The 23198-nt window shown below is 37.9% G+C and overlaps 2 protein-coding genes across 3 annotated transcripts in view; one reads left to right on the top strand and one right to left on the bottom strand.

Annotated features, from left to right (window-relative positions):
* The window catches only part of LOC141433887 (uncharacterized), a 90964-nt gene that overhangs the window by 57173 nt on the left and 10593 nt on the right, over positions 1-23198 (top strand). The window lies entirely within an intron of this gene.
* Positions 1782-14164, bottom strand: LOC141433888 (saccharopine dehydrogenase-like oxidoreductase). Of its 2 annotated transcripts, XR_012451979.1 has the most exons (7): positions 13943-14164; positions 11588-11702; positions 9250-9336; positions 6429-6668; positions 4674-4821; positions 3865-4186; positions 1965-2057 (listed from the first exon to the last, which is right to left on the bottom strand). XR_012451979.1 is itself a non-coding variant. In XM_074095992.1 (6 exons), the coding sequence occupies exons 1-6, from the start codon at positions 14058-14060 to the stop codon at positions 2022-2024; spliced, it is 744 nt and encodes a 247-aa protein (XP_073952093.1). In that variant the 5' UTR covers positions 14061-14159; the 3' UTR covers positions 1782-2021. The 2 variants fall into 2 exon arrangements, 1 of the variants encoding a protein (XP_073952093.1); XM_074095992.1 differs by lacking the exon at positions 3865-4186 and having other exon boundaries at positions 1782-2057; positions 13943-14159.

The following is a 23198-nucleotide window of genomic DNA, read 5'->3' on the forward strand; positions in this document are numbered from 1 at the left end:
TATTTTTATTTAACATTACTTAAGACCAAAGCTCATTTGTTTTAATTATTTATTTAGTACAGCTTCGTTGTACCTACACTGTACAGTCATCTTGGTAATATAATATAAGAATGTGTGTTAGGTCAGTTTGTGTGTACATTTGTTAAGCTAATAGAAGGTACCTACTACTTTATCAATAAATTAATTATATCTATTTTCATACTGAAGTTTCATTGAAGTTTGCGTTCTCTTCAAAGAACTGCTTCATGGACATATAACTTCCTACAAATTTGAAGAAAATAAATTTGACAGTGATTACGGTAGCATCCAAAATTGGTAGTCGCCGAAACGTTTGGGGTGGAAAAAACAAATGGGCCCTGGAGGGCAACTACTTTAAATCGCCTGATTCAATAAATTACCTTAAATCCTTTAGTTAGCCAATTGTACTGAAAGAAAACATACTTTTATTTTTAAATTGAATCAAAACTACATTCAAAGAACTAAAAATTAAAAAATAAACACTCGCTTTTTATTACACAAATCGATAGGATTATTGTTCAGGATAAAAATTATCTAATAAACGTTTGGCCTTACACTCGTCTGTTGTACGTACGAGATACCATGAAATAGAATATTTATTAACATTACTTAGTACTGTTCACCTGTAACAAGGAATGATACCTACGTTTAATTTTCTTATCTCTCTAACATCTAAAGACATAATCATGAAGTACAAGCTTGCTAATTTTATTTATCACTCAGTACCTTATTGTAGACTTCGATAAGAAATCTTTAAATGTATAATAAATCTATGCACAATTCCTTCTTACACTGTTCTGGCGAAGAGTTAAAAATGGAACGTATTTTTTTTTATGCAACGCGGGAAAACAACCCCAAAATGTTTATTAGACAAATTTTATCCTAAACAATAATCCTATTAAAAAATAAATATCTATATATAATTAATTAAAATATCTTTATTTCGGAAAATTTCAGATTCCATAAAATTGTTAGTATTTTTCATTTCATTACAGCTACGTGAAATTGTTTTAAAACATAATAAAATAATAATTAGCATAATATTTAACAATGAAATCAAAATTCACAGTGAAATAAAATAAAATAATTATAATTATTCGTATAATAAAATAGCGAGTTTTATTTTTTAATCTTTAGTATTGGTTCGATTCCCGGGTGAGACAAGGGAAGTTTAGAAGATCTTTGAATGCAGTTTTGTTCAATTTTAAAAATAAAGGAATGTTTCCTTTCAGTACAATTAGCTAACTAAAGGATTTAAGGTAGTTGCTCTCCAGGGCCCATTGATTCTTTCCACCCTGTATATTTAAGTGTTATATAGGTCAGAATATTAAAGTTTTTATATGTAAGTGAAAATCGCAAAGGTTTGTAACATCATGTTTACTTACATAGCATATATCAACGTTAAAACCAGAATAAGCCCTTACAAAATTAACAATTAAATAGACAATAAATGCGTAAATTGTACAACAATAAAGGTGAATAATTCAACAGAGCTGAGCGAGGAAAAAATACAACAATAAAAATAATAAATAATTATCCCAGCCTCGCTTAGTGCAGCTCCTATTTTTTATGATTTAAATTCGAGTTTTGTTCCGCGTACCTTGATTTTAGAGAAGTTCGATATTTCGGCACAGTTGCATGCGCCATCACGAGACCTTACATAATAACAACGTTGCAAGTTAAAAAAAAGCTTTTAAAAAGAAATTGCAAAAATAACTGACTCGCAAAAAATTTTTTCATTAAATTCGCTTGCTTTTTTTTAAATGGCGCGGAAACCAGTACCTACGCGAATTCGACTCGCGTTTGGCCATCTCTCGCTCTCATCGCTTAGCTATCTCAAACTGCTCCAGTGAATCCGTAAGCCGCTAATTTTTAAGTACTTCTACAATATAAACTTAGGTCACAGAATATATAATAGTACTAGCGTCTTAGGTATATAAAACTACTGCAGTTGGAATTCGAATGTGAGATTGTTTTCGTTCAGGTTTTTGATGAGATTCGTTTTAGAAAATGCAACTCCTGGTGTTAGTACTCCGCCCCTGTAACAAAAAAAAAATTACAAGATCTTTTTATGACAGGGTGGCCGACTGGGTCACCTAATGGTTAAGTGAACAGCACCGCCTAGGCATCAGATCAGATTCAGATTGTTTAGTACTTTGTAACGAGTATTTCGAGTTCGAAAGCTGATTGCAACTTTTTGCCACGCGCAGTGAGACTTTGCAACCAGAGGCCATATTGCCTAAAGTGCTTTCATTCTAGCATGGTGCGTGTGACACTTAATGCACGTTTCGTTTTACTCAGAAAAAGTTGCTGCGGTCTAAATAAATGGAAGTATATTTCAGTTGTAGCCTGAATATGACTGACTTAAAATATTTAAACATAAAGAACTATTTTATATAAAACAAATTTAAGCTATCAGATTTTTATAATCAATTAATTAAATTCAACGCACAATTAAATGAAAAAACGTAATATGCATGAAACGTAACATCAGAAACTCGTTTAGTGATGGGACCTAATGGATCTTGAGTTATATCGGTACTTATTAATTATTGGTAAGTAACAAATATTCTTTGCAAACTCCGTTTAGCCTTAATTAAGTGGCAAATAATATTCCAACCTAGAATTTCACTAATATTCTCAATAAAATTAGCGTAATAATCTGATTAATGATGACATTAATTATGATTAAGATTTTAAATTATTAATTTTATCGACTCAAGTTTCGACACTTTGACTCTCTAGTCTTGTGATATTGACACTTGACAGCTGTCACCCGCACCATGCTACAATGAAAGTACTGTAACGTTTCTGACGCTCGCGATCGCAATCAAATGACAGATTTCGCATACAAAAATTGTCATTTGATTGCGTCGCGAGCGTCAGAAACATAGGCAATACGGCCTCTGCTCTGTATTATTTATTCGCGTACGATACTAGTGACACTACAATATCGTGTCGTATTTTGGAACTTAAGTTGCATGCTCGTCAACATACTGCTATAAATAATTATTGATAAACAAGCCATCTAGTTCAGCAAATCAACCATAGGAGGCGCTGTATCGAACATTACTATTCCAGCTCTCGGACTAAGGCTACGCACGCACTATCTGATGCGGCTACCTACGGTTTGAGTAGGTACTTTGAGTGCGCCGTCTCATTCTCATGCGATATTGATGTCGGGGGCCGATCGTAAAATCCGCCAGATCACGAAATTCCTAGGCATATCGGGAAATGACGCCATTTCATGAATTGGCTAAGGGACATCAGCCATATCGGTTAAAAGTCACCGTTTAAAGATTTGCCTAGTGACATTTACTATAGGCAGATCATAAAATTAGGTATATCATGAAACGCCGCCATTTCATGATTTGGCCAGTTTAGGCAGATCATGAAATTCCTAGATATATCATGAAACGCCACCATATCGGTTCTGGCACTTCGCCGGCCGTGGCACTCGCTTCACTCGCTCGGCTCGAGCGTTGTGGTCACAATTCATACAAACCACTCCTCGCTTCGCTCGTCGTATCTAATATTCTTTTTTTTTCGGCATAATATCACGATGTGCCGGTATAGAGCTAGGAATATCGATGAATGCGTTGCTCTAATCGATCCGCCGTATTGTTCTCAGGCACATCGTGATATGCCTGGCCAACTTTTAGGCATATCATGAAATGGCGCCATTTCACGATATGCCTAGGAATTTCGTGATCTGGCGGATTTTATGATCGGCCGCCGACATTGATATTATGAAGTAGGACGGCACGCTAAAACCACACGGCTCACCGCATAATGCGAACGTGTCCCTAACAACGGCAGTCGCTAGTCAACAGTATAGTCACTCACGCTCCCGGCATTTTATCGCTTTCCTTCAGGCAGGTGAGCGCGGAGAACAAGAGAGCGCTGGCTGTTGCTCCGTACAACGAGTTGGGATTTTACCTGGAAATTAGCACGTATACTCCTTAAAATCATCATCATCAGCCCAAGACGTCCACTGCTGAACAAAGGCCTCCCCCTTAGAACGCCACAATGAACGACAACTCGCCTCTTGCATCCACTGGTGCCCGCAACTCTGACGATTTCGTAAGTCCGCCTAGTGGGAGGCCTGCAACGCTTCGTCTTCCAGTTCGTGGTCACCACTCGAGCGATGTGGCCCTTCTAAAAAATCCTACAATATATATATATGTCGTGGATTACAATAATCAAGCCTTATAGGACTGTCAATTGACTATTACAATATCGAGATGGCGGCGAACGCCGTGTGACGTACCTACCGGTTGCGGTGCACGTGGACGAGCTCGTTGGCCAGAGCGTCATTCTACTTCGGACTGTAGGGACGACAACTGTAACACCTGGCTAATGATTCTGTCAGTTCGTCTGTCGATTAGCTCTGTACATACTCTGATTGGTTTTGTAATTTAATTGTTATCGGCTGGTGAAATAAAACAACTGTGCTCCAAAAGAAGTTATTATTGAAGCTCTCACTCATACCTACATACATCATGAACGCATCCTGACGGCGAGACGGAAGTACTCTCATTCCACCCATCAATCATCATCTCATCTCTCCTCTCCGCGCTCTCGTCGCCATATATATGTAAAGTCTTTATTGTACAAATAAGAAACAAAGACAGCAATTATTCTTCCAGACTTACCGTAACAATAGCCTTCTTGTTGGGCTTGGTCGTGTCCACGTCTGCGCCGCGCTCCCAGCCTTCCCCAAACAGCTGGAACAGGACCGTCGTGTTGTTTAACACGTTCTCCGTAGGACCCTGATGCGACATCATGCCGAAAGAGAAAAATCTGGAAACATCAACAATTGTTAAGTGTTAAGTACTAAAATGAAAACCTCCGCCAACCCCCAACTGTTTTTTTTAAGTTTAATGCATGTGTGGCGCTACAAGCGACCGACAGCGCCGCCGCATTCCACCATTTTCTATTTCACTTAATTGCACAATCTGTGGATCAGGGTTTTGATTTGAACCGACCAATCCTCGATCACGCGCGCTTGGAGCTCGACGTGGATTGGCTGTTAACAACCAATTCTATTACAAGATGGGCCATGCCGGCGGAGCTACTACAAATTTCGGAAATCGAAGTTCGTGTCGTTCCGTCTATCTGACGCTTATACTATTTAACACGAGAGCGAGAGGGATGGTACGATACGAACTTCGATTTTTGAATTTCGGAGTAGGCCTTCTGGAAGAGCGCTGAGTGCTCTTCCTTTGTCACCCGCGGCCAAAGTACAACTATTAAGCGGCGGCCATATCGCTTTTAAAAAAGGGTCGTATGCGCGCACCGTTTTTTTGCATGCTTTCCGCACCGCTGCTTAAAATACGCAAATGGTGCGGAATCGCCGTGATGTGTCGTAAAACGTCACGAGTTTTGTTCGGTAAAGTCCTGACGTTTACAGCACGTCACTGCGATTCCGTATTTTAAGCAGAGGTGTGGAGAGCATGCGATAATAAAAATGGTGCGCATACTATGCGTCAATGCGATTCCGTACCGTCACCGTTTTTAGGCAGCGGTGTGGCCGCTCCTTTATTTGTATTGTACCGCGGCCGTGCACATGTGATGTATTAAGTAATTTAAGATCAATATCACTCCAAAATCGTAGATTGTTTTTGTGAATGTAATAAACTTATAACCCGAGTTTAGACTTGCAAGAAAAACGTTGCATTAAGCCGCGTATCCACTTAGAGGCAGCCTCGGGCCAAAAAACCGACAAAATATGGCTCGGCTCGCGGTGCTCGGCCTGAGGCTGCTCTAATGGATACGCGGCTTTACACTGCGGCGCTCGATTGACCACTACAAACTCGTTGGCTTTACGGCCTCGCATTGTAGTGCAACGTGCACGATTTTCCTTTCAAGTCTAAACTCGGCTTTAGACTCGATTCAGTAAAAGAAGCATCTAAAAATGCAACCTGGTTTAAAGTATAGGCGATCGACCTCCTCTCGATTCTGAACAAACTAATTTCAGGTTTTCAGTTATTTAATCAGGGGTGACCGAGGAGAGTTGTGATTGTGACAGACGAAAGTAGTGACAACGTAGATTTTCAGAAACTTATTAATTGCTAGCGAGCTCGGAACAGCACGCGTTTGATAATTCGCGACTTAAACTAAAAAAACGCGCGCTATTGCGAACTAGCTACCAGTTAATAAGCTCCAAAAAATCGATCTTGTCACTACTCTCTCTTGTCACAACCCTCGGCCTCCCCTATCACCTTGTATTATATTATAACTTCATCTTCATACCAGCCCAAGGACGTCCACTGTTGGACATAGGCCTCCCCTATGGACCTCCAGTTGCTTCGTTTAGAAGCGGCCTGCATCCACCGTGAACCCGCGACTTTAACCAGGTCATAACCAGGTCAGGTTTATCACGTCGGCATCGTCATATTATGACTTACCTAGGATAATTCAGCAGCAGTCTCTTCGTCACTGAAATCTTGGACATGAGGAACCCTATAATGCAGACCAGGGAGATAGCTACAGTGGTCATGAACCCCCCCAGTTTGTAGTAGGGCCTGAACTGAACGGGCCTTTTGTGTTCGTTCTCGTAGAACCAGCGTTGGGTGCGGTACACTACCAACAAGTCCGCAATCGCAATCGGCAAACACCAAGCACCTTCGTGCTTGTGGATAGTGGAGCTAGGGAATAAAGAATAAATTAAAGTTAGAAAAACCCTATCTAATCCTACTAATATAATGCCCAGACCTGCAAGGAAACTCGTACAAGTCACATTAAACTCCAATTCAATAGAATCTGACAATCCTGTAGACACTTCCAGCCTACTAATATAAACACCGGGCTGCCTAAGGCTTTGTGATGTGACTATTATTCTTTTTTGATTCCTTTTAGATGATAATTGCAACAACAGGGACATATATAATCAAGTGTGCCCACGATAGGGTGTCTTAAATATGTAGAAAATTGACAGATTCTATTGAATTGTACTTTAAATAGATATAGCCGATTTCTTTTACTCCCGTTATCTTCGACAGACAGAGACGGCAGTTCATTGGTAGAAAATACATGGTACTTAATTAACTTTTTGGCCAAATCGAAATGTAATAGGTAACACTAGTAACTTCAGTCATTGTTAAAGGCCAAATCGTAAAATTCACAAACTTGACGAAGGACATCGACGTGACAGTGACACACATTATTATGAGAACATTAAAAAAACATTCACATTACAATGAACTAAAATAATTTCCTTGCTCATCCGCGACCTTACGATAGCTAAGCTTATGCAAAACAGACAGGTCGCAGTTTTAATGCTAGATTTAAAGAGCATGTTTCGGCATATAGGAATGAGCATCCTGATAAGTCGAATTTTGCCAAACATTTGTTGGAACTAAATCATTCTTTATCGGACTCAGATTCGTATGAAGTGTTACATTATTGTGGCAAGGGGTTTCGTCTCGATGTTTTAGAATGCATGGAGATAATTAGATACAACAGTAGGTATGGGGTCTATTATTAATGAGCAGGTAAATTTAGTTTCATCTCCCTTGCTACGGCTTGGATCTAATTTCAGCAATGGTAGTTAATAAAACATGCCTTGACAGTAAATAAATAAAAATCAAGGTAGTTTTGAAGGACGGTTAAAAAAATATTAATAATTTGTGGGTAGTTTTGTTTGTTTCATAAAACGAATGTGGGTACTTGGGAGTTTGCAGTGACAAGTTAAACGGTGGTTGTGGTTCGTTAGTCTAACAACTGGTAGCATGGTGTACGGTTGTGTCACTCTGAAGATGAGCTCTGGTTGAGTTCGAAACGCGTCAGTGTAGTGTGGTGGTGGTGATAGATGGGTTTGTGTGATTCGTGTGTGTTCTTACAGTGTGGAGGTGGAGGAACTGCATGAACACGCATATTTTGCATAAGCTTAGCTATCGTAAGGTCGCGGGTGAGCAAGGAAATTATTTTAGTTCATTGATATAGACCTCCGCAAAGTAACGCCTGATTCAATAAATTATTTACATTACCTTTTTCGCGAATTAAAAACACTTTAGCTACGGATTTAAGAGATTTCTTAATTTTCTTGTACTTTTTAAGTAAATTCTAGACTTCATGCCAAACAGCTTTCTTTCAGGAAATCGAGAAGTACCTTAGAGGTTTTAAAGAGTAAGTGAGTGGACCAATACGGTATTTGACAAACTCCTGAATTTGCCATGTCTGATATGTTATTATGAAAATATAGATAAACATATAGTATTTCGCGGTGAGATGAGAAAACTTAAATCGGTTGAAAATTGGATTTACTTATAGTGATTTTTTGAAAAATCTATGTACCTCTCTTTCTCAAACGCTTTTCTCTATGCACCAAGTATGGCGCTACTTGCGTGTGACGTCAGATGCAAGTATGTCTTTCTCTGTCTAATCTTGAATTCCAAACCTTTATAACTTTGTTATTTGTAAAGGTAGCTTGAAAATTGTTTCTTTATTCGATAACAGGCATTGTGAAGTTTTAATTTATAAAACATATACAAAATAGTCATATACCGTAGGTCATATTCTGTTAAACTACATGCTAGTACTAATCCTCCTGAGTCCTGTGCCTCTAGTGTAGCGTTTTCACAAAACAGTCGTTTACTATTCGACAACGTAAATCGAGCGTTCGATCGTCGATACGTAACACTCGGTCGTCGATACGTTTCCTAATAAATACAGTGAGTACGGTTCACTTTTCGAATGGAATAGCAACTCACTTCGACTGCGTAATGTTTGAGACGAACAATTGCGAGTGTGAGTACCGCGTCTAGGACGTTGGTGACCTGCTTCATTATTTTGGACATTATTTTAAAATTCTTAGAATTCTTTATTCAATGAACAATTTGTACTTTATAAAGTACATTCGGCCGTTATTCTTAGTGTTAATTAGTCCTTGATTAGTCTTTGCAGGTGGTAGGACCTTGTGCAAGGTCCGCCCGGATTGCTGCCACCATCTTGCTCGCTAATCCTGCCGAGAAGCAGCAGTGTTTGCACTGTTGTGTTTCGGCGTGGAGAGTAAGACAGCCGGTGAAATTACTGGCACTTGAGGTATCCCATCTTAGGCCTCTAGGTTGGCAACGCATCTGCAATACCCCTGCTGTTGCAGATGTTTATGGGTGGTGGTGATCTCTTACCATCAGGAGACCCACTTACTCGTTTGCCATCCAGTCGAATAAAAAAATAATAATAATAAAGTACGCGAGGACTCAGGAGGTTATACAAGTACGTACATACCGAAGGGGCACTTTGGGCTTGAAGGTGGGCAGCTTTTCTGGGAACTGTTTCTTTCGCAACGGGCCCAACTCGTTGGAGTGTTCCAACCTGGAAACGAAACCATACTTAACTGTATTTTCAAAGAAAAACTTATATTTTTATGTCCGTATATCTCTGTCAGACAATGACACAAACTGCGTACATTTTACATAAAAGCAGGGCTCTGCTAACACCGGACATTCAGAGAAACTTGGATTAGGGTATTTTTTAATAAGTGTATGGGGTTCCATAATGCAAGCCACACATTTTTTACAGATTTTTCCTGCGATCTGTACCTATGTAAAGAACTATTGTTTGAGGTTTTTAACATTGGAAATGTCTTTTTGTTGAGAAACAATAATGTACAACTCGGAATGTACGCGCAATAATGTACGACATGATAATCCGAGGCATTATTGCTTCCGATTATCATGCCGTAACATTATCATATCATGGTCGTAAAATATTGCGCGCGCTGTGTAATGTACGTAATGATAATGTACGACGTGATAATCTGAATTCAATCGATTCGAATGAATAGACATTTTTCGCCGCGGATTGAGCGATCGCAGCGAGCGAGATCGATATAGTTGGAGCAGATCCGCAGGAAACTCGAAGTTCGTGTCGTGCGGCTCCTCTGACACTTATACTATTTAATACGAGAGCGAGAGGGACGGTACGACACGAACTTCGAGCTTCGTGTTTCGTAGTAGCCCTGCCGACCCGGCCGGGTTAGGTTGAAGGGCGAGGGTGTGCGAGTGAGGCGGCAGTCTCGCTCGCCGTTCTTGCACTTTGTTAGGTATTTTTTTTATTTCAATCACGGAAATCGTAAGGCATGATAATCGGAAGACATAATGCTTCGGATTTTCACGTCGTACATTATTGCGCGTACATTATTGGTTCCCTGCTAGTTCGGTACGGGGTAACTACTTACATCCTTTTCGTTCGCTCCGATTTCATGAAAAAGTGTGATCCCTAATATATTGGAGCTGTGAATAAATCATCAAGAATCTTCAAAATAAGTAAATAAATAAATAAATATATTTTGAAGCGTTTTGTAGTCAGATCCATTTCTTGTTATTTTTTTGGAGTCAGGTTTACTTTTTTGTTAAATTTCCTTTACTTATTTCTCACTTTTTAGTGTTTCGTAGCCAAAGTATATCTCCCAACGATTCCATGAAGTCCAAACACGGCTTAGTTACGTTGTTTTATAACAGAGTTCCGTTGCCTACCTTCCGGCTTCAACATCAGATCAGTTCGAAAGAATCATTACCTAACTTAAAGCTTGTTCTTAGCGGCTTATTTAGATATATTAGTCATGATCATTTATAGACGCGGGGGCATTACTTAGCTATGAAAAGTTCCATTGACCATCTACGGTCTTCTTCATCGGGTCCAGTTTACCAAATGATACTTTCTGAACGCCAAAAATGCCAAAATCGCTACAGGTGGTCCTAAAATTTGAGATTTGCCCTCGATTTCCCTAGGATCCCATCATTAGATCTTGACTTGGCGACAATGGGACTACCTCAGAAGAGTGCTCTTTCGAATTAAAAAAAGAATTTTGAAAGCCGGTCCACAATTGACTGAGTAATAAAAAAAAAATACAAACATTAGAACTTAGAAATTTTTAAAATCGGTTGAAAAAAGGCTCAAAAGACGCGTATTTACGAGAGCTGTAAGAATTATTAGAAAAAAGTCAAAAACAAAAAAGTAATGGCTGAAATAGTAAAAAAGAAATACATTTTTTTTCCGAATTTTTGTTTTGGTGCTCGATATTTTGGAAACGTAGAATGATAATGAAATTTTGAGAAAATTTCCTGTGGACAATTTAGTCAGCTACAATTTGAGCTTAAAACAAAGACGGTTTGCCCTGTAGCCTAACCTTTTTGAAAAAAGTCAAAAAGTCCGATTACAATATTTCACCACTTCAACTCTCGTGGCACCTATACAAAACACTTCTCCCATACCATACCACTACCATGAGTTTACAGTGACCGTACTCGATAGCGACGGCGCAAATTATTTGTATGGAGAATTGTACAGCGCCCCTACAAATAATTTACGCCGTCGCTATCGAGTACGGTCACTGTAAACTCATGGTAGTGGTACAGCAGCCTTGCCTTGTCGAATCGGATCAAATGAGACGTACCAAGTTCTTAGACTTTGCCAGGGTCAATGAAATGCTCTGCCACTGCAGAATTATTGATTTTCATCCCCTTAAAACTCCGTATGTGCTCCTGGATTCTGGTGAACACACTACGACCCGTCTGCCCCACATACGTCCTTCCAAAATCACAAGACATTGTACACAACCTACGCGTATATAAGAGACTCCCATGTTCCGTAGTTCAGAAGGCCGCGCTCTCTCGCCTCGGCATAATACTTTCGCGGCAAATCCGTAGACATGTAAGACACCACCGAGTTCAAAGTGCCTGGGAACAAAACAATGATATCCTTATTCCATGTTATAAATGCGAAAGTGTGTGTGTTTGTATTTTTGTCCGCCTTTCACGTCGACACGGAGCGACGGAACGACTTGATTTTTGGCATAGAGATAGTTTATGGGCCAGAGAGTGACATAGGCTACTTTTTATCCCAGAAAAATGCACAGTTGTATAAAAAAAAACATAAATGTGAAATGAGAGCCAAGTTCAATATTTACATTTAATCCATACTAATATTATAAATGCGAAAGTAACTCTGTCTGTCTGTCTGTCTGTCTGTCTGTTACGCTTTCACGCCTAAACCGCTGAACCGATTTTGATGAAATTTGGTACAGAGATAGAATAGACCTTGGGAAAGAACATAGGCTACCTTTTATCGCGAAAAAGAGGCTTTAAGGGGTTGAAATAGGGGATGAAAGTTTATATGGTGGAAGTTCGTCGCTGTCAAAGATAAAACTATGAAACTTGGCATTTAGGCACTTAATAAGAAATAAGTCTATATTTGTTTGAGCTTTTTTGAAAGTTCGACCTGTGAGGGGATGAAATAGGGGATGAAAGTTTATGTGGAAGGTCGTCATTATCGATGAATAAATCGATGAATCTTTATTAAACTTGCACTTTCACATGAAAAGAGATAAATAGATATTTGTTCGCACGTTTTTTAAAATTCTTCGTGTGAGGGGGTGAAATAGGGGATGAAAGTTTATATGGAAGATCGTCATTGTCGAAGATAAATCGATGGTTCTTTATGAAACTTGGCATTTGGGTACGTGATAAGAGATAAATAGATATTTTTTCGCGCGTTTTTAAAAATTCTTCCTGTGAGGGGGTGAAATAGGGGATGAAACTTTATATGGAAGATCGTCATTGTCGAAGATAATTCGACGGTTCTTTATGAAATTTGGCATTTGGGCACGTGCTAAGAGATAAATACATATTTGTTCGCGGGTCTTTAAAACTCTTCCTGTGAGGGGTGAAATAGGGGATGAAACTTTATATGGAAGATCGTCATTGTCGAAGATAAATCGATGGTTCTTTATGAAACTTGGCATTGGACTACTTATAAGAAATAAATAGATATTTGTTCAAGCGTTTTGAAAATTTTAACTGCGAGGGGATGTTAGCAGAGGGGATGATGCAGTGTTAGTAGAGCCTTCTAAGCTCATAGGCAAAATGTACGCAATGTGGGGTCATTTTAGATGGCGTATTCACATAGACAGTCAGACATGAAAAATTATGATTTTCAGATTTTTCTTATTAATTATGCAATAAGAGCTACCTTTATGCAAAATTCCAAGTTTCTAGGACAGCCGGAAGTACCCTATAACTTTTTCTGTTAAGGCAATTGGTTTGGAAACACCTTTTTAATGACTGTAGCTTTTGATTGCCTTGACTTAGAGGTTTGATAGACGGACGGACGGATAGCAAAGTAATCCTATAAGAGTTCAATTTGTTTCCTTTTTAGGTACGGAACCCTAAAAAACATTTGTTCCAGCGCTTTTCAAATTTTAACCTATTTACTTGAAAATAAGGGGATGAAAGTTCTTAAGGAATTCCAAACAAATTACTACATACCTATAAGTATATTTATCGGAAATATGTGTAGCTATGCTTAGTAAAAATGCCGTCTTAATTATAATCCTACCCTCCTAACATACAATAAAGGACGTAAGGTGTCAAGAGTTCACTATGAAGAATTAGTCCTTTTGTGTTGGCAGGGTAGAATACACGTCGTATTGCTAAATTGTAGCTACCCGCAAAATATTTATGTTTTACCAAAGAACATCGGGTGGATGGATGGATGGAAGAACAAAAAAATAGTTTATATTTATAGCAATGTATTAAAATAGGTTATTTTCGGTAAACCGTAGAAGTTTCTATGTACTATTATTGGCAGAATAGGTATCCTAAATAAATTAAATACTTCCCAAATTACTATTCCACGCGGACGAAGTCGCGGGCAAAAGCTAGTTCTATGATATGCATTCAACGACAAAAGAAGTGAAATCTAAATGGGTGTCAAGTCAGTCCTGAAATTTATTTATAACAACATAAAATATTTTATAACAACTAATAATATTATTTCTTCTTATAGCTTAGGATCACATATTGAAGCCTTATGTCTGACTTGGGACTTGGCTTGTTTCATATACGAATTATATTACAATTCATAAAATAAGTAATGACCGCGATAGTCTAAAATATTGTGTTGTTTGAATATCGCTTACCGTCGAAGTTCTGCTGCATATACACAAGCCCCATATCGTTGGGGATGCTTTCGATACCGCAGGCGCTGACAATGTACACGCCGGCGTCTTTGGCCGCCTGGTCGTACTTCAAATGCATTCCTTCGTTGAACTGTAAGGCAATAATTCAATCATAGAACCACAAAATCAGTACCATGCATCAGGCGTGGCGCTGTATCAACTCGATTCCCACCGGGTTGCCTATCTAGTACCACTACCATGAGTTCACAGTGACCGTACTCGATAGCGACGGCGTAAATTATTTGTAGAGGCGCTGTACAATTCTCCATACAAATAATTTACGCCGTCGCTATCGCGTACGGTCACTGTAAACTCATGGTAGTGGTACAGGTCACGGCCATGCTATTCTTTTCTCGAAACCAAGCCATTCATGGTTTTTTCCGCCTTCTGTAATTTTGTGCTGGCTAAAGCTAACATCCTGCATTCTCATTATCATTATCATCATCATCTCAGCCGTAGGTCGTCCACTGTTGGACATAGGCCTCCCCCATAGACCTGAAGTGCCTTCGTGACTTTTTTACCCGACTGTTAATGAACCCTCGTAGTTTGGCCCTTTACAGCCCATCGACTGCACACCTCCAAGGTGTGTAAAGGCTGTATCGTACCTACTGATCGCTGGCCTCTGCACGATTCATAATTTTTTTAACCCACGACGAAAAAAGAGGAGTGTTATAATTTTGACCGCTATGTGTGTCTGTCTGCGGCACCGTAGCTCTTAAACGGGTAAACCGATTTGAAAGCAGAGTTTCTAGCGATGGTTTTTAGACATGTTTCATCAAAATTGGTTCAGCCGTTTTTGAGATATTGAACTTTGAAGTGACAAAGTCGGGGGTTTTCCAACTTTCTGTTGGTTAGGTTATTACTTCTGGGTAGCAACGTACAAGGCTAGTGACTATAGTTGAAGCAAACTAAAAATATAATGAGTTCAAACGAACATTTGTATGTTTTCATCACACTTGCTCGTAAACAGTGTCGTAACATGCAGGCTACCTGGTTGCAACCCCCCAAATAAAACCCTCGACCTTAAGGTCGTTTGTCACGGTCAGCTAGGCACTACAGCGCCAGTAGATGACGTTAGTGTGCAAATTCCACGTATTTTATTTTTTTTAGCAATGAAAATATGGATATTTTTAAAAAATAATGTACATGCCGCCAATAGCGTGAAATTTGTAATGTATCCTACCAAATTTCAGATATATTTTAATTTAAAAAATAGTTTCACTTTTACTTATAACAACGCGGCAGCGGTGACTGAAATATTTACGCACACATGCTTATAACTTGTCGTCAACAAAAGTGATTGCTAATTTCGACGTCTCTTTCAAACTGCAGATTGGACTTCAAGTTGCATTGGCGTCTATTCATGCTAGGTACGGGTTAGAATCTTCGGGATCAAACCCGGTGTGTGGTTTATATCTTTTTGTTTTTTTTTTTTGGGATCTCAATTAATGATGTGAATGTATGAGGTAACTACTACCTAATTATTTTTTTAAACATGTAGCTAAAAATGTTTGACCTAATTTGTAAACAATTTTTTTTTCAGCTAATTTTATCCCCTGTCATAATATCAAAAACTACTATGTGTATGGAAAATTTCGCTGGTGCCTAAAATACCACGTAGAATAACACACTTTTCAAAATTCTAATAATTACAAAATCGAAGATTACTCGAGGAAGTAATTTTTTGTAGAATTTCTTATTTTGGACATCAGGTAAAATGGGAATGTAATAAAAATCTAATGAAGTATTTTGAAAAAATAGGCGTTTCGGGAAAGTGATATTTTCAGCACGAGCGGAAAATTTTGTCATTATCATCTTCCAGATCACGTCTCACTGCTGGACACACACAGGTTTCCTCGCACAATGAGGACTTGAGTATTATTTTCCACACTGACCTAGTGCGGATTAGGAAACTTCGCAGCAGGCGTATGAACATTTCCTCACGATGTTTTTAATTGAAGGTTTTATTGAACTACAAATTAAAAACAGTTTATTATTACGTCAGGTTTTTATTTATTTATTTACATCTATAAGTATATGAATAAAATCAGCCTACTCCCACCCACTGCAGGCCCTTGCAATTTCACGCCAGCCTCATACCTCTACACAGCTTACAAGCCGACTGCCAAATAACAATACCTATGTCATACAACTAACGGTCCGAAGGTTTATCCATGGTACCTTGACCCAATTTTGGCCATCATTCCACTGTTTATTTACATAATATGTAGTTTGACAAAATGTACTTATGTGTCATTGCTGTTATAAATAAATTATTTTCTTTCTTCTTTCTTTCTTTACTTCGCAAGTGTCATACTTCCTGGCGGTGACATGGTGTCGCATGGAATTCAAACTAATAAAAAAAATTGACCCGTAGTTACAAGAAAACAATGATCAATCTGTCACCACGAGGAATGATACTTCCTGGAAAAAATACGAGAAATGTACGAAATTGTACGCAAATTAAAAAAAAGAGTACTACCCGTAGTTACGAGAAAAGTGTACGTTCAGTACTACTTACTCTTTTTTATGACGATTGCTACATAATGAAATAGCGCCTGCCAGGAAGGATACTTCCGGATTGATCACTGTTTTCTCGTTACTATACACGGGTGGTACAATTTTTTTTAACTAGTGTACAATTTCGTACATTTTTCGCACATTTTTTTTGATTCACGAGAAATTTGAAAAGTCGACTGCTTCATAGGGAAATTGATAGCGCTTGCCCAAGAAGTATCTTTCCTGGTGGTAACAGATTGATCATTGTTTTCTTGTAACTACGTGTAGTACCATTTTTTTAATAAGCTAATAATTTAGTACATTTTTCGTATTTTTTTTATGTGAATTTGAATTCCATACGACACCACGTTACCGCTAGGATGTACGTTACCTTCGCAAAAGCTGCTCACATATGCGCTCGTAGAACTGACTATCGTATAAAATAATATTACTATACGGCCAGAGGCCAGTTCTGAATCACAATAGATTGCAAAAGCTGCACGTTCGTGCCCCGTAAAACTAAAGATCCAAATAAATAAAAGCCAAAGGAAAAGAAACAAGAAAAAGGGCAGCACCTAACACAGTGAAATATCTAAACATTTTTGGTTTTTGCCAACTTTTCGAAGTACTATTTCGGGTAATATACAATTTTTATAGAATGTCACCAATTTTGGTAACATATTACGAATAAAATTTTCGTCGCGCTCTATTTCTAATACGGTTATATAATATGTTGGAGAAATATATCCGACGAAGTAACATTTTTGCATTTTACAAACCCGCAGTTGGCCCTGGATCTGGAAACAGAAAAACCATTTATAATATAAACAACCAGCCAAAAGCGTGTCGGGCATGCCAAAGATAGGGTTCCGTAGCCGTTACGAAAAATTAAGTAATATTTTTTTAAGGATTTTGTATTTCGAATTGTATGTGAAATCTTACGTGGAGTGGAGAATCGTATGTGGAACATAGCCCTATAAAGGCTTTTCCTTGTATATTTGACATAATTACTGTGCTAACCAACACTTTAACTCTTAGGGTGCGGGGTAGGGGGTAGGGTGCAGGTGAATATTTCGCAAGAAGATCACTGAATAGAAAAATCGTCTTGGCAACTCCCCAGTAGTTTTAAAAGAACTTATCCAACGATACCCCACACTATAAGGTTAGTCATGATTTTTTTTGTAACCATTTCGTTGGCATAGTTGCTCATACATCCGTGCAAAATTACGGCTTTTTAACACTGCTCGGAGTAAAGCCGCAGACGGACGGACAGACAGACAGACATGGCAAAACTATAATGGTTCCGTTTTTTGCCATTTTGCCTATGGAACCCTAAAAATGTGTCTTATGAATAGCAATAAAAAAAGTAAAAAGTGATTGATACCTGATAATAGAAGTTGTGCTTTTTGTTTATTTGTAAACTACCACCGTCATCAACATAGAGCGGAAAATTTTTTCGGCTTTTGGCAGCGGAAAAAATGTCTTGGTTGCTACGAGCTAATGAGGGAAAACATTTAATTTCCAGAAGTGATTTTTCTTTTTCTATAACCCCTGCAATTTGATCATTGAAGTAAACAAAAGTGTTTTATTGATGATATGTACATATAATAGAAATATGTAATTATTTTGTTATGAAATAGGCTCACACACCATCTGGGCTAGCACCTAGAAAACCAAACTCTTCATCAATAAAAAGCCCTGCTGGCCGAACAGCTTTTTGCAGTTTTTCTATGAACAGTGTCCTGGCCACTGATTCGTTGTACTGGCCATAAGCCATGTCATTGGTCAAAACATTATTTTTATATAAAATACTCTTTACATGGTTATGACAGGGAGTAGTCGCTTTTCGTTTACATATCTGTAGCAAAAATAAAATTAAGCATATTCATATTCTGTAAAAGTTAACAACTGAGGGTGATTCAAGTCCACATGTTACTATGTTTATATAGTGATACCTATCATTTTTAATTATTATAATGAAGAAATCGCGAGTGCGAGTCGGACTCGAACATGAAGGGTTCCGTACCTAAGTACAATATTTTAAAAACAGTTCAGTAATAAGTTTTTGTTAAAAATTCTAATATGACAAGTTTTTTTGCTGATTGTACTTTTTTCCCGTGGTTACCAAAGTACTCATCAAGACGAATCAAACGAGTCCAAACTCAAAGAAATTATGTCGTTTTATTAGAGAGTTCCTATGGTCACCTTTTAGTTTCTTCATCAGATCAGCTGCATGTCATTATAATATTGCATTGTCATCACATTTATACAAAATTTCAGCTCAATCGGTTGAAGATATCCACTTCGAATTTGAGTTGAAATATTTCACCCGAACAAAGAAACGGACGGACGGACGGACAGACAGACAGACAGATGGACACAGTGGATTTCATTATCATAAATTTCATGTCTCTACTTCTAGCTGTTAAAGTTTTGGGATTTTGTTCCGATTCCGTGGGAATATCCGGATAAGCACTAATCTATATGTTATTCCAATCCATCAGCCGTTCAGCGTGAAAGAGTAACAAACATACACACACACTCACACATATATATATGTTTATATATATATATATATCACACACATCATATCATATATACATCTTTCGCACTTATAATATTAGTAGCTAACTAACCATTCCAAATTGACTGGCAGTGAGCCTGTCACATCTATGGGTAGTATAGACGTCATTGTCATGTTGCCCATTGTCAGGTTTGTGCGCAGGTTTTGTATTTTATAATAATTACTACCCGCGGAAAATTTCTTAACTCTTAAACCAGCCATTGATTGAAATTTCAAGATTATATTCCGATCCTATGGGATTATTGAGATATAAAGTAGCCTCTATGTTGTTTCAGATGTCTAACTATCAACATACCAAATTTCAAAAAAATCCTTCAAGCCGTTTTAGCGTGAAGAAGCAACAAACAAACACACACACACAAACATACTCACAAACTTTCATATTGATAATATTATTACAAGTAGTATGCTTTATCCCCATTCCGTTCGAATATAAAAATTAAAAGTAAGTAGGTGCTTAAAAAAACTCTTACCACAAAATAAGTAATTTTTCTGAGTGAACTTTATGAAAACTAGTTATGTCAAGGTTTAATTTTGTTGACACGTATTGATTTTAGAAACCAGATTTTTTCAAAGCAGTGACGCTATATGTATTATTCCAGGTATCCAACTATCCACATACTAATTAAATTAGGTTCTAACATCAGATCATAGATTTCTATGGTTTGAGGTACTACTCGTAACTAATCCCTAAAGCCGTTTTAGCATGAAACATACACACATACGGTATTATTCAAATACATACGCTCGAATAACATAACCAACAAAACAACTCCGTACTCACAAACTTTGGCATTTGCTTCGCACGCGTAAGCCATCAGAACCGATAGTTGAACTGAATTCCAGGATTTTGACTAATTCATAAAATAACATTGCACATAAAATACCCACGGTCAATTTGTAATATGAATGAACTGAAACAATTACTTTGCTCACCCGCGACCTTATATGATAGCTACATTTATGCAAGACTAGCTTTTGCCCGCGGCTTCGCACGCGTGGAATTCGGTGATCGTGCGCCGTTCCCTCGGGAACTGAGCATTTCTCCGGGATAAAAAGTAGCCTATGTCACTCTTTGGCCCATAAACTATCTCTATGCCAAAAATCACGTTGATCCATAGCTCTCTTTCGACGTGAAAGACGGAGAAACATACAAATACACACAATTTCGTATTTATAATATTAGTATGGATGTGCATGTTCATGCGTTCTTCCACCTCCTCACTGTAAAAAAAATATTGATATATGGGCCTATTCAAAGTAACACTGATTCAATAAATTCAATAAAAATTCGTATCGGCTGAAATTTTGGTATTTTATCCCGATCTCGTGGTATATCGTGATAAGAAGGAGCTTTCACTTTACACGCCCAGCTATCTACATACCAAATTTCATCCCAATCAGTCGTGACCTTTTATTTTTTTCATATAAGAGGGGAAACAAGTATTCGGATCACCTCATCATCATCATCCCAGCCTATATACGTCCCACTGCTGGCACAGGCCTCCTCTCAGAACAAGAGGGCTTGGGCCATAGTTCCCACGCGGGCCCAGTGCGGATTGGGAACTTCACACACACCATTGAATTGCTTCGCAGGTTTGTGCAGGTTTCCTCACGATGTTTCCTTCACCGCAAAGCTCGTGGTAAATTTGAAATGTATTCGGGTCACCTGGTGGGAAGCAATCATCGCCGCTCATGGGCACCGGTAAAACGAGGGGTATCACAGGTGCGTTGCCGGCCCGTTGCGAGATTGATAGGCTAAGATCCCTAAGCTGTACCGCTCTGGGAATGCCGTCCCGGGAAGCTGGTTCCATAGTTTAGTCATGCGTGGGAAAATGTTCCGCTTGAAGCGGACAGTACTTGATTGCCAACCAATGGAAGAAGCTTTCAATTATTTAATATTACCTATATACTATATGTGTGAAGGATATTATGTTTCACTTACGCAGAACTCGAATTAATGTTGGGATCGTCATCATTTTCCTTTTTTTGCACCATACTTCATTACGACTGCAAACAACAAGCAGATTAGCCAGGTTATGTTTTCGAAAATAACGCCCACAATCTGCAATATGGTTTCCAAACGGTACTTACCTTTTGATTTCTCCGTGATAACGTTTTAATTTGTCCCTGAACTCGTTTTAGATTTTTCTGGACCAGAGTTAATGATGATTTTATAGTCTTTTCGCGAAGTTCGTGGCTCCATAGTGCAATGCGAAATTACAATTTTAATTCTCTTGAAACTATAGGCTTCATCGATAGCGAATTAGAAAATCGCAGTTTGACTGACAGTTGAGATTTTGTTTTTGTTTTTTTTTTTTTTTTTTTTTTTTTTTTAATTCGTCCGTTCGGACAGGCTAAAGTCAGGGACCATATCGCCTCGTCATCAGTTAATACTTATAATTTATTTCAACTTCTATATATTATTTCCATGTCAATTTAATAAAATTTCTTCAATATTTTTCTTTCCCAACGTTGTCATATTCAATAAAACTTCTTCAGTATTTCTTTCAATGTTGTCATATCCAATTAAACTTCTTTAGTATTCTTTCTATATTGTCTTATCCAGTTAAACTTCTTCAGTGTTTGCTTTCTATGTTGTCACATCCAATAAAACTTCTTCAGTTATAGTCAAGTCCGGTGTATAAATATTCAATCCAGAAAATACAAGATAATTATTTAAAACTTCTATGTAACCTACATAGATGATCCTTTAAAAATCCCTGTAAGGAAATAGTCTGACAGCTCTGATTTGACGCCTGTCAGTTGATTTACCAATTACTTAAACTAACCTACACTCACTGAAACGATAGAAAATTAGGAATATACAAAGAATGAAGCAATATTATAACTTTGTACATTAATGAAACAAATTATATTTCTTTTACTGTTGATACAATGAAGTTGTACAGTGGTTCATATGTAGAATGATTCTTTAACAGCTCTTGAACAGAGAGCGGGACCAGATGTGGTTCTCCGTAAATGCGGATTAATTCGTCCATCAGCACAAGGCGCTGAATGCCGAAAGACGAACAATGATAGACTATATGATCTATGGTTTGATCCTCATTTGACTGACACAATTCACAACGAGGATCACTTATAATTTTCATACGATGCAAATGATGGTTGAGGCGAAAATGACCTAACCTAAGACGACAGATTGTGCTGTAAAAGCTTATATTACGATAGATATTACCTTTACGTAACCAAGATACAGATTGTAAGTTTACATTTAAGGCAGCATACCAAGAACCCTTGTTTTCTACTTGCACAACATGATCCCATTGTTTTTTCCACTGAACATACATTCTTTGTTTCAGTATTGGAATAGCATCAGTATATGGGAGTAGGACATCAAAACTAACATCAATAGATGGAGGAGAGTTTGCAATTGACTGAGCCAAGAAATCTACATTTTCGTTACCAGATACGCCTATATGTGAAGGAGTCCACATGAATTCGATAACAAATTTGTTTTTTAAGTGAAGCTCAGACCAAAGATCTTTAATTAGGAAAATTAAATAATTTGTATTAGATTTTACTTTATTATTTTTTATAGCTTTTAATACACTCATACTATCACTGACAATTACCCATTTACATGCCTCTTTTTGCCTTGATATGTGCTTCAGTGCACAAAGAATAGCGAATGCCTCAGCTGTGAAAATACTAGCATGTTTGTCTATTTTGAAACCAAGACCCATTTTGTTTTCGGAGTTGTATATAGCTGAAGATACACTAGACTCATTCTTAGATCCATCTGTATAAATGAATTTAAAACCATTCCATGAAGCTAATTTCTCATATACTTGTTCCTTTCTGGAGAGACCATTATCAATCACAACATTTATAGGACTAAATTTACTTTCATAAGGCCCATCGAAACAAGGTAAGTGGTTATTGCTTTTATGTATACTAATTTGATTTAAAAAACTGCTAAATTCAGATAGGCCCTGCAAAACATAAAAAGATTTTTGGAAAGGCAATAGATTAATATTCAAGAGTTCTTTTAAAAGGTGGTTGTCATATTCAGCATGTAGTTTTACAATAAATCTTTCCTTCAAATATGCAAGTCTTATTGTTACTGGAGGGAGATTACACTCTACTTGTAATGAAACAATAGGAGTGGTT

This window comes from Choristoneura fumiferana, chromosome 13 (genome assembly GCF_025370935.1).
Source record: "Choristoneura fumiferana chromosome 13, NRCan_CFum_1, whole genome shotgun sequence".
In the NCBI taxonomy this organism is placed as follows: domain Eukaryota; kingdom Metazoa; phylum Arthropoda; class Insecta; order Lepidoptera; family Tortricidae; genus Choristoneura; species Choristoneura fumiferana.